This window comes from Opisthorchis viverrini (assembly GCF_000715545.1).
Source record: "Opisthorchis viverrini unplaced genomic scaffold opera_v5_56, whole genome shotgun sequence".
NCBI lineage: Eukaryota > Metazoa > Platyhelminthes > Trematoda > Opisthorchiida > Opisthorchiidae > Opisthorchis > Opisthorchis viverrini.
Genome location: NW_008751713.1, coordinates 736,269 through 754,211, shown reverse-complemented (window position 1 = coordinate 754,211; position 17,943 = coordinate 736,269). Strand labels below are relative to the sequence as shown.

General features: G+C 45.5%; 1 protein-coding gene across 1 annotated transcript in view; it reads right to left on the bottom strand.

Moving 5' to 3' along the window:
- Nucleotides 1-454: 454 nt before the first annotated feature.
- The window catches only part of T265_03798 (hypothetical protein), a gene marked incomplete at both ends in the record, with an annotated part of 38,149 nt that continues 20,660 nt past the window's right edge, over nt 455-17,943 (bottom strand). The window contains 6 exons of the mRNA XM_009168369.1: nt 455-1,047; nt 1,889-2,057; nt 3,268-3,469; nt 4,995-5,152; nt 6,271-6,761; nt 8,747-9,152. Coding sequence (XP_009166633.1) covers nt 455-1,047; nt 1,889-2,057; nt 3,268-3,469; nt 4,995-5,152; nt 6,271-6,761; nt 8,747-9,152 — 2,019 coding nt within the window. The remainder of the gene's footprint in view (nt 1,048-1,888; nt 2,058-3,267; nt 3,470-4,994; nt 5,153-6,270; nt 6,762-8,746; nt 9,153-17,943) is intronic.

The following is a 17,943-nucleotide window of genomic DNA, read 5'->3' as shown; positions in this document are numbered from 1 at the left end:
CTAGTGCTGGCCTATGTCAAGCATTCTGAGGTGCCTACACCTCCAACCGCTCAATCAGACAATCTGGAAAGAAACTGACAGCACGAACGCCACTGATATCGATTAGCCACCATTTCTTACAACGTCTCCAGCCAAGCACAGACGGGGTCACGGGGACCCCATCCTGGAAGGCGCACAACACCAACAACACCTAAACCCTTCGTGATCTCTTTCACACCTTTCTGCCAAGTCATGTGCTGTTCACCTCGCGGTTTTCGCCATCCTGAAAGAGGTACGGAGAACAACACTCGTCTCGGTGGACGGTTTCGGCATACATAGCACATGACCGAGCTATCGTAGTCGATGATGGGTGTTTTCCCGGATTGAGGTAGCTGCAGCACAACCAAATACCCGTTTTCTGATCAGCTCGTTACTAACACTGACACCATCCGCAACCAGCCACGCTTCTGAGGCATCAGTTGTCGAAAACCTGAAGACGCCTCACATCATCTACCCGCAGAGACCATGTCTCGCACCCATACAACAACACAACCCTTACTGTAGCCTGGTACACACGACCCTTAAGATCCAGTGAGATGCCTTTTTGGCGCCACAGGTGACGCAAATTAGCAAACGTGATTCGAGCCTTCGAGATTCTTGCACTGAATTCATCACACGCACCTGAGTCAGAGCTAATACAACTACCGAGGTATGTAAAATTTTCCGCAATTGCCAGTGATTCTGCTTGAATTGTAAGGAATATGTTCGCAGACGGCACGTTCTGAAGCATGACTTTGCACTTTGAAGGTGCGAGGCGCGTGCCAAAAGACGGAATGATGGCGATCAGTCGATTCAACAGGACTTGTGCTTCGCTTTGGTCTTCAAAGATGAGGGCGATGTCATCTGCGTACTCCAGATCGACAAGGCTCTCGTCAACAACAATTTGAACACCGGAGTTTTGAAAACCGTCCATTGTTCGCCTCATCATTTCATCGATGACGAAGTTGAACAAGAATGGGGAGAGTGGACATCCTTGTCTGACACCAGCTGTGCAGCAGGGACTGCGGTCTGAAGATCGTGGTTTAACCGATGTGGTGACGGATACCAGAAAAACCCTGAGTAGTTAAGTCGATCAGTTGTTTGCTGAATGACCTGGCCACCAAGAAGGCTATTCAGGTAGGAGCGATGTACATAGTCAATAGTTTAACCAGAAATACTGGAATTATGTTGCTTTTCGATACACGGTAGCTCTCCCAGTTTGCATCTAACCTCGTCACTTGGAAATTTGGGAATATACGATACGCAGCTATTGTTTCGGAAAGGTTTGGTAGGCAACCGATAGGTATATAGCTAGAGAAGGTTTTACTTTTGATGTGATTGCCGGAGGTTACGAACTAATGCATATAACCCGTTCACGTAGCGATTGAGGCTACCCTGAACAATCGGCGTGTCTACGCGGGAGGCAGCGTCGCGAGAGGAAAAATATGGCTGAACAGAAAAGAGAATGTGCAATCAGCTAGTGAAAAATAGTGTGGAAATCGCATTACACGGGGAAATCAAAAGCTCGACCACAGGACGAGTAAAACTGGTTCAGTAGACGGTCACAAATTATTCGTGAACGAGGTTTTGGTTATATGTAGATTCGAAACCAACTGGTGCAGTCCCCGGGGTGCGTCTCAGAAGATGTTGGCCAAATGGCTGAAACAACAAAATAAGTGTTAAAATGATTTTGCTTATCTTGGATAAGATCTAAGATGACGGACACATGAACAACCTCAAACATTAGAAGCCGAACTGGGTGGAGCAGAGGCAGCAGTATGAGAAGTAAAGAAGTCAGTTGCATTCTATTAGATCGTGAGCTTCAGGCCTCATACTTCTCAAGGGCAAGATGTAGCGGCACATGGCTTACGTCTGACAACAACGAGCCTATGATGCGTCCAGTCTAGGAAGCCACTGTAGCGACAAGTTTCACGTAAAACAGATCCAACTGCCACTGTAACAACGAGCCTATGATGCGTCCAGTCTAGGAAGCCACTGTAGCGACAAGTTTCACGTAAAACAGATCCAAGCTTCGGACCCTAAGTCTGACAAACAGTCCGGGCTGCGTGGATCAGCCATGTTGATAAGTGATTCACATTGTGCATACCTGCCCATTCGAAACTTCAGTCGACATTTGAATGAATATGAGTGGCCAATATGGGCTTACCACTAATAAGAATCTGACTGCCAATGATTCCAACTAATCCAAGGGTAATCTGGCTTGCGATTCTTCCATCCAAAAGTGCATCAAACGTATATTCACAACCGAAGTGATTAACCGGTCTCACGCAGGTTAAAAAACTCAGTTCTTAACGACCACCACTACACCGTATGTTCGGACATCAATGCGAAGCGTTGGAAGTTAAAAAAAGCGTGTTGCTACTAATGACTACACAGAGGGCGTTGAAATTAACCGATATACACACTATATAAGTTAATGCAGACAGGTTGTGTTGTATCCTCCAAACTGACAATAATTCGGCGGGAATTTTGAAGGCTCACTTTCAGATATACCTTCTGCCACAGGTGCCTACCAGCGAAAACCAGGTGAGGAAGAAACAAATTTAATCGGAAATCCACTTTTGAGCGAATCGAACAGAAAGTCCAAAGTGGTTTTCTTCGATTGCATCAGTGTGTCCGTATGCCAGTAGAAAGGAAAAATACAAAGGAACATACAAAATTATTTTCGAGTAAAATGGTTGAAGGCCATCCATTGCCTTAGCATGGGATCTGCATTGCAGTGGTAGTTCGGCAGAACGAATTCTTGGTAGAAAATGTCGCTAACTGACGCCAGATGGAATGACGACGGCTGGTGCAAATAACCCGCAAACTGTATACACCTTCAAAGATGGATTCCTACCTTGGCAACAATCTACTTTATATCTTATAGCAGACGGAGGTTTATTGATTCAACAGCGACCAATGAGCGGTCCCCACATTGTGATAAGTAAGGGATCCATCTATCAGTCACAACCTTTGGCAGATGAAAGTACGGTGTAGTTATAAACACCTTGACTCATTGCTGACCGACTTGTGTTTGCACACTGCATACTACAAGCGAAGTCCATAGGCATAGTAGTTCATGTAATAACCTTGATAATCCTTTTTGGACTGCTGGAGTCAAATGCCGTTCGCTTTGACGGAAGCAAAACAGAGTACGGTTCGACGTAATAATAGTCGTATCATGCTTCCTGGACGATTATCTTTGACACATCTAACTGTATTTGTCAGGAGAATGAAGTAACTTACCGGATTCTGCTTTAACGGTTCGCTCGGTGGAGAATTTGTAACTGTACAGGTAGGTGACAGTCGTCGGAGCTCATGAGTAGATTCCTGAAGAGAGCTTCCAACGGTATTTTCACCACCACTTCCGGAAAGATCCAGTACGGCACGTACCCGACAAAACTTTTTCTTCAATGCGCGCGCAATGATGGCGCATGCATCCATTTCGCTGTAAGAAGAAAACTGAAGACCAGAGACGTTCACCTAATGAGCACTAGTCACAAAGGACTTATACGCAAAGCCTTCAATGTGATCTGTGGGATCGCGTTAGTCCCCCAAGCTTTGCATACAGGCGCCACATAAAGCTACAAAACTCAAACCTTGGTAGGTTGGGTAGGTCACTCCGGCTAAATTAGTCTTCAATGCGGGGCATGGTTAACGTTCCGTCGAGTCGCATGCCAGCTTGCTTGATAGGGTGAAATAGACCTCTCATTGTTTTCCCATTGTGGGTACACATGCATCTACACTACTCTATTTAGACAGGATGATGTTGATGATTATCCGCAAACAAGTGCTCATGTCCCATTCGTTTGTTCCCGGCTAGATCACCAGTGTTGTCCTCAAACTTGCTTGGTAATCCAACTCAAATGGTGCTCCTACAACGGCTGCGCAGCTCTCACAACCGATAGGCTTCCTGAGTTCAGTAAACCGACTCCGCGCCCTGCTCGCATTAGTTACTATCGAAATTCGACCTCAAAAACCATGCATTTTTGAACCATATTCTCTGATAACTAAGATGTGTAAAGGCACCGCATTTGGTTAAATTTTACGCCCTCTGGAATATTGATGAATACCATACTTTGAGACCTCTAACGATCTCTGGATCAGTACTTTCCGCAATTCCGATGTCAATAGATAAGAGCGCTCAGAATTGAAATTTTACGTCCTGACTCTTGGACTGAGGGTCGTAGGGGCATCCAGAACATTTATTATTACCATCCAGCTTGCATGCATGCCGAAATCGCTCGGACAAGGAAATGCTGGTCAATAGCATATTGGCACTCATTTGCATGTGCTGCTGGGAAGCTGTTCAGTGATGCCCCTTTTATTTCGTACACGTAACATGGGACGATAGCTCAAACTAGACAGCCTCCCTTTTCAAAGTCTCCATTTCCAGAACTTTTATCATGCACACGGCATCAAAAGTAAGCATCCAATTCAATGGCTATTAAAGTTACGGATTCATGAGATCAGGTTTCGGCTACCTACCTACGCCTACCTAGTCCACCATCTGCGGATTCCGAGGAACCGTCTCTTGCTACATACATCAAACATCTAGTGATTTTTATTGGAACTTGTGTGGTGGTTCCCCAGAAAAAGCGGTACGTTCAGGGGCCAACTACTAGACAGTGGTACTTCTGAGTGGTAGTGAGTGGTACTTCTGAGTGGTACTTCCAAGGTGCAAATCCTCATAGAGGACCCTTGACGACAGTCGGTAGCTAGATGTCACTTAAGGGACAGCAGTAGTGAATAATCCTACGGAAAAAAACCGTAACTACAACCAAGCAGTTGGATTCGGACTGATGTCACGACGGTCTGTTTCGAGGCGCACGCGCTAATCATTCGGAAACTGGTCACGTTCATGCGGAACGCCCCGTGATTGCTACAAGTTACAGATTCATAAAACGCCAATCGATGCTTGCACACCAACGCTGTATACATCACAGGCAAACTCCACAGCTTTAAAAACCTACTTGTTCGATTCAATCTGATGTGCCCGAATGGGCGTACCACCGGGTGAGCGAGGTACAGAGCGTAGCTTGATCGACCCGGACTGTAATTCCCGAAGCACTTGATTCATATCAGAGGGCTTTTGTGGCACTGCAGGTTCGGATTTCAGACCCGGTGAAGACTGAAAAATCAGTGTGAAATGCATAAAATAATGAAGAATATCATATTTTTTTAAGGGTAATTATGTCTACACTGCAGCTGAAAGCGACCTGTATGACTTATTTTATACACAATGAGGCTCCTCCGACATCTTTTTGCAATAACTGCTTACAATGGTTCTCAATATGGTGCCTATCAACATTCCTGGCATGAAACCGGGTAGCTGAATACAGTGGTGTACATGTGTGTTTGGAAGAACCGGCAAATAGGAGGACAAGATAAATTGTAAGACGGAATTCGCTAGGATATTGGTCCACCACTGACTACAACACGCAGCTGTGTCAGCAAATTTATACAACCGCTGCTTAGTACTCCTGCCCAACCTCCAATCAGGTTAGGAACATCTATCCAGTGTTTAACACACTGACAGCAACTGGAAGTGACATTTTCGGACCTCACCTCTTCTGAGCTGACAACCTACACTGCTCAACTTTGAGAAATCGGTGGAACGATGAAGGGGCAACTTCTTAAACCACTGGACTTGATGAACTCAGACGACAGCTTGCTGTATAACCGTACGCGTCCACAGGAGTTAGCATATAGTGGCCCTACAAGAAATAAAAATTTAGAGGATACATTGCCTGAGGGCATGTTTTATTCGTAAGAATATAGAATCTGTTAGACTATTAAAGGGACTTTCACTCGTTTTGGTCACCGACGCACCTAATTAGTTGGTAGTGGTGTTCGTAATGAAAATATATTAATTCGATATTGATAATAGATAGATACATATGCACCTGTCCGACCCTTATTAGTTCGTTCACACCAGATCAAAAGGCAGTTAGATTCTGTTATAATTAACGGCACACAACGCATTCAGAACACATGACAGTTCAACCCGCTTCTGCGTGTTGCTTTGCAAACACAAGGCAAACCATTTTTCACGAAACGGATGACTGCATCAAATCAGGGGCTCGTGCAAGGGTGTGAAAAATAAAAATAGCTCGACTGGTCTGCAAGGTTGATATTAGTGTAGTCGGAAAAAGACATCCAAGACCCAGACGGCAAGAATGTTGTCGTTCAATTAAGTTTGTGTGGACCTCACTCCTCTAAGAAACCAACCACAATGAATGAACTTACTCCATATTTTTGTTTTCTGATTTCAACCAGACGTGCCCTCCAATCCTCTTTAGGCGCAGGTGGCGAAGGAAGTAAGGATAGTGGAGGGGGAGGAGGGATGATAACTGGTGTGGGTGGTGGAGCTGGATGATATGGAGTGGAAGCACGGCTTTCTTCGGAATCCAAAACCGCAGGGTGTGATAACTGCTTATCGCCTGTTCCAACAGGATCAATGTCACTTTCTCCATCTCCCTCTAGTCGAGGTTCATATTCTTCGCTCGAGCCGGCCAGTAGCTGTTTGCCTTCCTGCATTACGATCAGCCGGGCTAACTGGGATCGCAATCGAGACAATTCAGTTTCCAGTTGACTGATCCGATGCGCATCTGGGAGCTGATGTCGGGGTTCGTGACCACGGTGGTGACTAGCTTCGTCCGAACTTGATCCTCGGTACATTCGACTATTATTGGTACGCGGACGTAATACCACATGTCCTGTTGTTCGATGAACATCGCCTGAAGCGTCGTAAAATAAGTTAAGTATCTGGTTTCGACGATTGATGAAGCACAGCGAAATAAAGTGGTGCACAGAGAAAGCCTATCACACAATACAGGGAACTTCGATTCCAATTGCAAGGCATTTACCGCACTCATACAGTAATCAGTGACTGATGATACACATCAAATCAACTGATTTGGAAATGCAAAAGAGGGAAAATTCATAATAGATTGACGTGAGATACAAAACTAGAGATCTATAATCACAATAATTCAAACTAGTTGGCTTGTTTACTGAGTGCCACAAAAATCACATGAAAACCATGTAGGAAAATTCAAGACATGGAGGATAAGCGTTAGCCCTAGCCATGAACAACTTTAACTGGTAAAGAACTTGGAACACAAGATGGTCTAAAATTGTGAAGCCACGTCCTCATATGTGGACTTTCACCTAATAGCAGTGATTAGAACCGAGCAGACTAGTCGCCAAGATGTCTGGTCTGCGAAGTAGATAGAAGATACGAGGTCAGAAGAACCCTAGTCGTCGTAATATGAAACAGAAGGCCACGTCCTGAAAATGGAGAAGGAGTTCAAAGTCATCAACCAGAATAAGAAAAGTAATCAAGCGCAGAAATTTCCACCAAATAAGATCAGATTAAAGGATAAGTGGAAAGGTCCAATTGCATATTTGTCGTAGTGAGGCGAACCGGACACGTAGACGAGCGTAAGGTAAAACGGAAAGGAGTCACGGTAGCCGAATAGAAAAATCTGGCTTTGTTATAGACCCGAAGAAAGGCAAATGTTAATAGGCACACTTAATGTACTCATTTTGAAGACAGTATCAGTCCACAGAAAATATTTTCCAGGAAACGCTGAGGAATACCTAAATAGGCAAGCATCATATTGCGTTAGCTTGCGTTTCAATTTGCCCTCGTCTCTTTATTTAGATCTGTAACTAAATTCGCATAGGTAAATTGGCACATAAACGTAACGCTAAGGGTTGGTACCATAGACCAAATACTCAACTTTCCTATGTTTTGAGATGAAAGATAGCCCACAACTTCATCTAGTAGGTTACCGTCTCCAAACCTATGGATTTATATGATTTTTCACCAACAACTCTTGTTTATTATAGAGCTCTTGTGAACAGCAAAGCAATTAATTACCATAGAAACATAATAAGAATTGCGAACAGGGTTTTTTCACACTTCTAACGATAGCAGCCTAGAAACAGTTCACCGGCTGAGTAAAACAATGAACAGCGGAGTTGAGGAAAATCGCGCATTGTGGCAAGGTCAACTTTAGTGGCAAGCCTAAGAAACAGCCTGCTGGGTGGGCTATGCGCACTCAACTCATTCCAAGGCATGCTTGGGTATGTGATATCGTGTGCCAGTTTCACCTACCCGATTGCATGCTCGTTAGGCCTACCTCCATTATCCTTTGAATGTCCGTCAACGTATCAGCAAACCTGCCCTTGGTTTGTGATGTGACGAAGGCGTATTGCAACCACAAGCGCACGCAACATGTAACCCAGGGGTGAATGTATAAGAAACACGAATTAGACTGTTTTTACGTGCCTACAGAACTCATGTTTTTGCAACGTTTTACCCGTGCGGTATTTCTCTGATAATCCCGACCACGATTAAGGGACTCTTGAAGTGCAACATGTCCTAACGATGAGTCTGCCATTACTAATACATGAGATTCACCGCTTACCGGAAACCAAACGTTAGATATACAAACGAGTGAAGAGTTATGTAGATATCAGATTAACCCTAACAACCGTCAATTTTCGAATCTGGAGGACCTCATCCCCGTGGACCCCTGGAAATTCTCTACCGAGATATTCTGTTCGGTTAGAGAACACTGTCACAGAAATCTGTGAGATGCATACTGTTGACGATTCTCAACAAGGATGAAACAGTGATGCGATTTTTCTCGGTTCTTCAGGATAAAAATTCAACCGATAGTGACAATAGAAATAAGTAGCAAAGCAAAAGCACCTTGAAATTGAGTCGGTTCCGAAAGCGGTTTGGTGATACGATTCCTCAGGTTTTTGGACCATCCATTTCGGCCTGAAGTCCGGACGGGAACGTATGAACAGTGGCTGTTAGGACGCGCAGACGACTTCGGTCCTCCACGCACATAGACAGGTACGTGAACACGTTCAGCAGAGCAACCGCGAGCAGCTAGCTGTCGATACCGATGTTTTCTGGCACATTCAGAAACGGTTCTTTCTTGGTCGGAAAAAGAGCGCTCTTCATATGTCCCAGGCTTAGTTGAATTCCAGTGTCTCAGTTCAGTTTTCGCGAAGCTGCTGGACGTGGGAGTAGATGTGAGCGTTGCACCCAGATTGATTCCTTCATTGTCTTCATCAAAATCGGTGAGGCTGCTGGTGGTGGTATAGGTCTAAGAGAGGTAGAAGGAATACAAAAGCTTTGTAATTGAACTCAAAGATCTCAGTAATTGTGGACAGTATTGGAGCAGTAATGATGATCGACCAAGATCAGCAAGACCAAGACTATCATCAACGTCATCAAAAACAGCAACATCAGTGTTGATGCTGATGTTTCAATGCCGTACAACCATAAACTTCATCTAATTTAAAGCTTTAGAGTGAAAAAAAGAATGAGTGAGGAAGCGGACCTAAAGCTGGTATATGTCAAGCATTCTTAGGTACCTACATCTACAAGCGCTCAGACGATTTGGAAACTGACATCAACCAGCCACTACTTCTAGCGATATATTTAATCGGGTGCAGAATGAGTCACTCCACCTGAAAGGTGTACAACAACAACACCCAAACTTTTCACACCCTTCTGCCAAGTCATAGGTAGTTCACTCGCAGCTCACGATATTCTTGAGGCATCGAGAACATTCGTGTTGGGAATGGTGTTTTGAACTGCGGGTAGTTCACTCGCAGCTCACGATATTCTTGAGGCATCGAGAACATTCGTGTTGGGAGATGGTGTTTTGACATGCGTAGCACATAGCCGAGCCAATGTAGTTTATGGTGCTGGATGTTTTCCGTGATTGAGTTACTTGCTGCACAAATAAACACCTGTTTTGTAATTACCTTGTTACTAATCCGTTGACGCCATCCAGCACCAGCAGCGCTTTTGAGACAAAGGTGGTGAAAAATCTGAAGACGCCTCACATCAACTGTCTATAGACGCTACGTCTCACAGTCATACAACACAACGCTTACAGTAGCCTGGTACACGCAACCCTTAAGACCCGGTGATTTGCGTTTTTGGCGCCGCACGTGACGCTACTCAACAGACGTGATTCAAGCTTTTGCGATTCTTGTACTGACTTCATCAAACACCGTTCCGCCAGAAGCAATCCAACTACCGAGGTAAGTAAAATTCTTCACGACCTCTAGTGGTTCTCGTTGAATTATAAGGGTTAAGTTCAGAGAGACTGCATGTTTTGAACCATGACTTTGCACTTTGAAGATGCATGGCGCATATCGAAAGATGGTATGACAGTGGCCAGTTTATTCAACGGGGCTTTTGCTTCGGCTTGGTCACCAAAGATCAGAGCAACGTCGTCTGCGTGCTCCAGATCGACAAGGGTCTCACCGGTAACAAGTTGAACACCGGGGTTTGGAAGACCTTCCAGCGTTCGCCTCGGTACTTCATCAACGATGAAGTCAAACAAGGACCGAGCGAGTGGACACTCTTGTCGGACACCACTTTTTGTAGGGAAGCATTTACAGAGCCCACCTCAGACTCACTCCCAGAAGTAGGCGAATATAGAGATCGGATTATGTCCACAAATTTCTGAGGCATATCCTATTGAGCAAGTATAGTTAACACCACTGACCGACCTCCCAGCATCCTTGAAGTCAAGGAACAAGAAGACTGTGGATCCTCTGCACATGAAGCGTTGTTTTAACTCCCGATGGAGCGTGAAGACGTGGTCAATACAGCCCCTACCAGGTCGAAATCCCACATGATTCTCACGAGTCAAGGTTTCGCGTGTCATAGTAAGACATCAAAGAATCACTGACGCCATAAATTTTGTTGCAACGGGAGTGAAATTAACACCTATGTGGTTACTACATTCACTGCTAGTATCATTTTTGAAAATGGAAACTATTATTGGCTCACCCCAGTTGTCTCGAACAGTCTCTCCCAATCAGACCCGTGGTAATCAAACAATATTAAACGACGTAAATAATTCCGCCTCACGGTTTGGCATGCGCTTCACATATGCAGGGTGTAAAGTGCTACTGTAAGACTGGATCGACTCGAACCCTAGCCTCATGCTTACGGATGACCGAGGTAATAGACAAATTTGTTTACCTGGCCAGCTATATCAGTCCCGGTGGCCTCGCGAAGGATGGTATTTTCATCTGGATTGGGAAGGCCAGAGCAGCTTTTGTGAACCTGCCTCACCTGTGGCACAGGCTTGACATCAACTTCCCTGTCAAGGGTCGAGTTTACAATGCTGCGGTGCGCTCCATATTAGTATACGGCCAGGAACCTGAGTAAGAACGTCAAAAGACTCAGTGTTTGACCACTGCTGTTTTCGGAACATTGTGCGAGTCTGGTGAGAACACCAGATAAGTGATGTTGAAGTATATTGAAATAACTTGACCACGATGGATGAACTGATCACACTGCATCGGTTGCGCTGGTTTGGCCACGCGCTGCGTATGCCAGTCGACCGAATTCCTCGAAAGGGTCTTTTCGCACAACCACATGAAGAGTGGAAGAGAGCCAGAGGCGGTCAAACAATGACTTGGCAGCGAAGTATAAAAGCCATTACCAGAAAACTCAGCCGCGCTGATCACTGCCGTCTTCCTGGATGGGGACCGCGAGACGGACCATATCAATGGTTGGAGCCACTGTCACACATGGCCCAGTCACACCCTCAATGGCGCTCAAGCATCCAAACCTGCACTCCACAGCTCCCTTCCCATCCCCCACTTAATAGTCCACTGAGTGTTGTATTCACGCACTAATTTATCAGCTCCCGCATGCAGTGCGCAGCTACCTGCTTCTCCTCCCCAAATCATCGGTGAACGAAACTGTGGCAGCTACAACCACTGTAAGAAAAGTGCGCCGTCCCTACAGCTGACAATGATGATGATGAGATAGAACTGAACAGGCTAAACAGGCGATGGCTGACAAACCCATCGATATCCTTAAACAGAGCAGATGGATGGTCGTCAAGACCAGCAGCACAATGATGCTTGAGTAGAGAATACACTCGGACACTTCTGAGACCGAAGGCGTGTCCAGTGGCCTTTACATCATCTGAGGTGCTCAACCATGAGCTGGACAGAAATTGCGTGCTGTATCGTTGTTTCTGACGGACAGCATACATCAATACAGAGGTAATCCAGCATACGAGTAAGAGCCACCTGTTGTCCTGCCTGCTCGAGTGTGCGAACACTAAAGGCAGATAAGTAGACGGGATTTCGCAGATTGAAAACAGACTTCAAATTGTTTAGGATAGTTACTGAAGTCGGACGCGGAAAAGCTGCAGCTGGGATGGATGCATGGCGAGTAAAACGGTCAGTCCTTGGTGGGATGTTGTAGAAGAGCGAAACCGTGAAGGTATGGGTTTTCGCCTACCCGTTTTGTTGTATGCAGTAAATAAGGCCACCCAGCTGGTGACGCCACGCGACGACCGATATGGCATGAATGTTTTTAGCTTTATCATGGTTATACACGGGCTGGGATGCTTCCAATGCATCCAAACTTAGACAGGAGGACGATTAGGGTCCTCAACCAAAGCTCAAAAGCCTGACCGCAAGGCAGAAATGCAAGTCGCGACACACTTTCCAATCACCAACCTGGAAGGCCTGTGGTTCGAACCCGCCCTGTGCCTCTCGACTTCCTCTCTGTAGGCTTGAGCAACCTAGCAGTATCCCAGCCCTCGTGCAACCATCGGGTGGCATGGCAGTTAGGCACCAAATGGTTGCTACAGCTCAACAGCTGAAAGGATTCAGACCATTCGGTCAGTAAATTCGCGCTCTAACCACTGAGCAATTTCGCCCCGTAATGGTGGTCAAAAGCGCTCAATACATTATTGTATGTTAGTCGAAGAGTCGAAGTTCCGGAACTCCATACTGCAGCATGGTCGCAGAGCACAGAACAGGGTGCGCAATCATCATTACTGGGACCTGAGCGCTTTTTGATCCATGCTCCCACTGAATGAGTCTAGGTTTGACGGTGAATTCCCACGGAAGGGGTTGGCATCAACGGGAACAGCTTGATCTTTGCGCAGTCATTGTTCCAACTTAGGGGTTGTTTTGGATGAATGGGTACCAAACCAAACATGTGCGAAACAGTGGTTAGGACTACACTGGGGATTGTCCAGCGAACAATTTCAGCATTGATTCCAAGATTAGTATTTCCGAAAATGCCAAATACAGCTTCGTTCCACAAAATACGATAACTTAACTGAGTCAATGAATAAGTGTACTTATTTTATAAGGATGTGGCTAGGCAGTAAATGAGAAATAAAGTTAGGCAGTTTGAATATCTAATTCACCAGATGCTCGACGGCACTAGTAACTTACTTCGTCTGAGGCACACGTTCCACCAGAAAAATTCCATCTCATAGGAACAACGGTGGATGAAGGACGGAAGAGCTGCAAGTTCAATCGTGGAGCAGGGCTTCCGACAGGTAAGAGCAAACTCAGTCGGCGGAGAGAGCACACAGAGCGCAAAGAATATAGCTAAAGTGAACAAATCAGAGTAGCGAAGTAAGCACCCATACATACCAGAACCAGTAGGGCGTAGAACAAACAAATCAAGTGAACAGCACTACCCAAAGGAGATATTCCCTGGCATGGTTAGTCGAAATGGAAGAACAGCAGCTGAGTTGATGAAAAGGTGCCTACATCGAATGAAGCCAGCCAAGTATTGCGTGTAATTTCCATGCCTAGACAGGATATCTTCAACACAAAGACATCGAAACATTTTGCATTTTTTCCAAAGATCCCCCCATCTGTAACCCTTTCGGTACCTAGCAGCCATGTCACCCGAAGGAAGCTCGAGGGCTACGATACTGTCAGGTTGGCCAAATTTAAACGAGATGTAGAGATGAGATGTAGAGATGTAGAAGTCAGGTTCGAACAACAGATCTTCTGGTCAGGAAATTCGGCTCTAACCATCTGTAACCCTTTCGGTACCTAGCAGCCATGTCACCCGAAGGAAGCTCGAGGGCTACGATACTGTCAGGTTGGCCAAATTTAAACGAGATGTAGAGATGAGATGTAGAGATGTAGAAGTCAGGTTCGAACAACAGATCTTCTGGTCAGGAAATTCGCGCTCTAACCACTGAACCATCTGGAGCCATCATGAGTGAGTACGCCAGATGTTCTGACATAACGAGTTTCGAGAAAAGTGTGGCCTTACTTTAGTCGGGACGAAAATAAGCGTGACGCTCTCAGTACTGGAGAACTTAACTTTGAGAAAGGTTCGCGCAAGTAAATGAGATTAAGGTGTGCCAAACATTCAGGAGCAACAGTGCCCAAGTATCGGTAACTCGTATGAATGATATAACGGCGCCAACCGATATCCAATGACTTTGTTGAACTTTATTGAGCTAATAAGCTCAAAGGTGTATGTTTAAATCAGCCTCTGTTTTCCGGCCCATGCAATGCAAAACAAAATTTAACGAGCCAAGGAAATCCAAGTCGACAACATTCGATAGTGAAGGTCGTCAAATTTTCGCATATAGTATCACTTCAAGTATTGACTATCGGAACAACATATGCTGGGAACAGCGCAACGGGGGTCGGATACAAAACCCTAACCACCCATAGGATATCTACACCTGTTGGCAGCCCATACCTCATTCAGCGGAACACCTAGGACCAAAACCAGAAAGTGATACTAGACGTGATACACAATAACATTTTTAAGATAGCAAACTACTAGATTCAAGTTTTGATGGCACTTTCCGACAACACGATCTCTCACACCCCGGGTTACTAGTGCAATCGTATAAAAAAATTTCTCAACCCACTGGATCCACATCTGATTCGACCAAGAAAAACCGAAACCATGATACTCGCTAGCGATCGAAAATACATGGTGAAGTTAGATTGGAAAAAGTAGAGCTCTTGGCTGGAATAAATTTTCTGAGTTTCGAACGAGGAGTACCTCAAATTCAAACAATGTCGTTATGCAGCAAAGTCAAAATGGACTACGAAGTCACTGTTCACGAAGCATTCAACAGGCTGTCAAGAGGTATCAGCATACGAACTATGTTTCCTGTAGATAAGTATTTAGCGCTGTCCTTTATGGACTGAGTCACATTAATGATAACGTAATCGTTTTGATGTGGAAATATGGAACAAGATCTACTTCATTTGCGAAAGAGCACAATGAAGCATAGCTTCCTGGAACCTAGACATATGTCTTAAACAGGCAGTTGGTGTGCAGGTGTATTAGGCAACTCAAAACAATGGGGTTTCAGAAGTGTTCGGCCTATTAAACACCGTATGTAAATGTACATGACAGAAGCGAATGAACATTTATAACATAAATTATACCTGGGTATTTCAAGCACAAGAAAGGACGAAGGACCTTGGAGTACACTGATACTTACTAGTCTTGAGAATATATCGAAAGTATGTGAAACTAGGGCAATCATTTCACCTTGCTCATGGCTCAGGGACCTGTGGAAGGAAAAGGCGGCACACATATTAGTACGCAATGCGTTGCGAAATCCGAAAATTTGCTACCTCTTAATGAGGAAGCGGAAACAAAAATGTGGTTACAGTGTTGGCTTATGCAAATGGAGAATTCTGAGCGGAAAGGCGATGTGACTGGTCATATGGCCATGCCAACGACGGTGTGTGAAAGATGAGTGACTCCTACGAACCAACCTACTTTGCAGTCATCCCCATCATTGACAGCAGCACATCAGTAATACAAACTACTTAACTGTCGTAAAAATGAAGAAAGATAGATGTCAGAATTCGCGTGTTTCCGCTCATCCTCTCTGCCTTGTGTAGCGAATGAGGCGACCCGGTTTGTGTCACCACTCAAAGAAAGATTTGGTTCGAATTTGCTTTTATATGTAAAGTTCATGGTTTTATGTGGGCTGAGATGCTGTCACGGCACCAAAACATAGACGAAGCTCGATCAGGGCCCTCAACGGAAGACTTTAGTCCAAATGTTTGACTGCAGGGCAGCGGTGACAGGCCTGAGATAGCCCGAATGGTCCACTTTTAAGGTACCATCATCATCATTGTCAGCTGTAGGGACGGCGCACTTTTCTTACAGTGGTTGTAGCTGCCACAGTTTCGTTCACCGATGATTGGGGGAGGTGGGGAGGTAGCTGCGCATTGCATGCGGGAGCTGATAAATTAGTGAGTGAATACAACACTCAGTGGACTATTAAGTGGGGGATGGGAAGGGAGCTGTGGAGTGCAGGTTTGGATGCTTGAGCGCCATTGAGGGTGTGACTGGGCCATGTGTGACAGTGGCTCCAACCATTGATATGGTCCGTCTCGCGGTCCCCATCCAGGAAGACGGCAGTGATCAGCGCGGCTGAGTTTTCTGGTAATGGCTTTTATACTTCGCTGCCAAGTCATTGTTTGACCGCCTCTGGCTCTCTTCCACTCTTCATGTGGTTGTGCGGAAAGACCCTTTCGAGGAATTCGGTCGACTGGCATACGCAGCGCGTGGCCAAACCAGCGCAACCGATGCAGTGTGATCAGTTCATCCATCGTGGTCAAGTTATTTCAATATACTTCAACATCACTTATCTGGTGTTCTCACCAGACTCGCACAATGTTCCGAAAACAGCAGTGGTCAAACACTGAAAGTCTTTTGACGTCCTCGGTGCGCATGAAATCTGGACGTCGGGGATGAAATTGCCACCGCGAAACATTGGATTTTTAAGTTAGCAGAGCACCGCTGAGTTTATAGTTAAAGCGACTAGCCTCTACCAACGCTACCGATAATGCTGCGAAAGTGGCTACGCAATAAAATGAGGTCAGCACTCGAGCTACGTGCCCGAGTGATATAACCATAAGGTTTTTTGGGTGGAACTGTAGGTTCATCCCTCGTACGCTCCAAGTGGATAAGTCATAGCGTGCAATGTGTACAGTCTAACAAGATGGACGAGATTCTGAGACTAGGCAAACGGCACTGATGAATGACAGTATTCTGGGGAGTGCGACAAACGCGACGATGTACTATTTATGCGAGAAGGAGGCTTCGCCCGTCAGTAGAGAGACTACTCGTGCTCCCGACTAATCAAACAATTACAGGGAGTTTGTAACGGGCACTTGAGTTGTGGATAGTAAGTCTGTATGTGGGCTCGACGGCAGACTCACAACTGGGTCCGTAGATTACGCCTGTTCTCAGGTTGACCCTTGCTAGATCGAGATGCTATGAGAATAAACTGCAGAGCACCTGTGGTGGAGAATAACCCAAAGAGGCAGTTTTTCTTTCAGGCAGCCGGATAGGTACCGTATCAACACGTTATTAGCTCTATGATATTTACAGGCAACAACACGCAACCCATGATTCGGTACTGATACGCTTCAAGAATGTACAAAGGTTCACCATTCAATCACCCTCACGGAAGAGTAACCATGCTATCGTTCAAATCGATCTCTGATTGCTTTGGGATAAGGGTAGACCTTGAGACGAACCCATGGAGTATAGCTGCTGCTGTAGCCAACCTTCACTGAACAGTAGGTGATGACCCTAGCTCTTACAGCAAAAGGCTAACACAGTATACCTACAACCAGCTAACATCCATCATTCCTATGAAGGAAAAGGACGAAACCTTGGGTTTGGGCGCAATGGATGTGAGCCCTGAAGGAAAGGGATTGTGTGTGGGTGATTGTACAGCCTGAAGAGGACACTATAACTACTTGAGCTACACGTGCCTAGAGGTGTAGGCACCTCGGAATGATTGCAATAAGTTAGCACTAAGTCTCTTCCCCGTACATCTTTACTTTTCTTCACAATAAGGCCTTCAAATAAATCATGGTTGTACGCAATTGAAGCATCGCTGTTGAACACTGATGTCATGCTGTCGATGAAGATTGTAATGGATAGGACGACTGCAACAAACGAAAGGCCTCGTTGCATATACGAGGCACAGTTAGTAGATATGGCGGTATCCAACCCCAAGTGCCACTACGAATATATTCAGTTCAATGATGAACCGTTGGGGTCGGTAGGAGCGCTGGAGACCCCGGGGATCATAC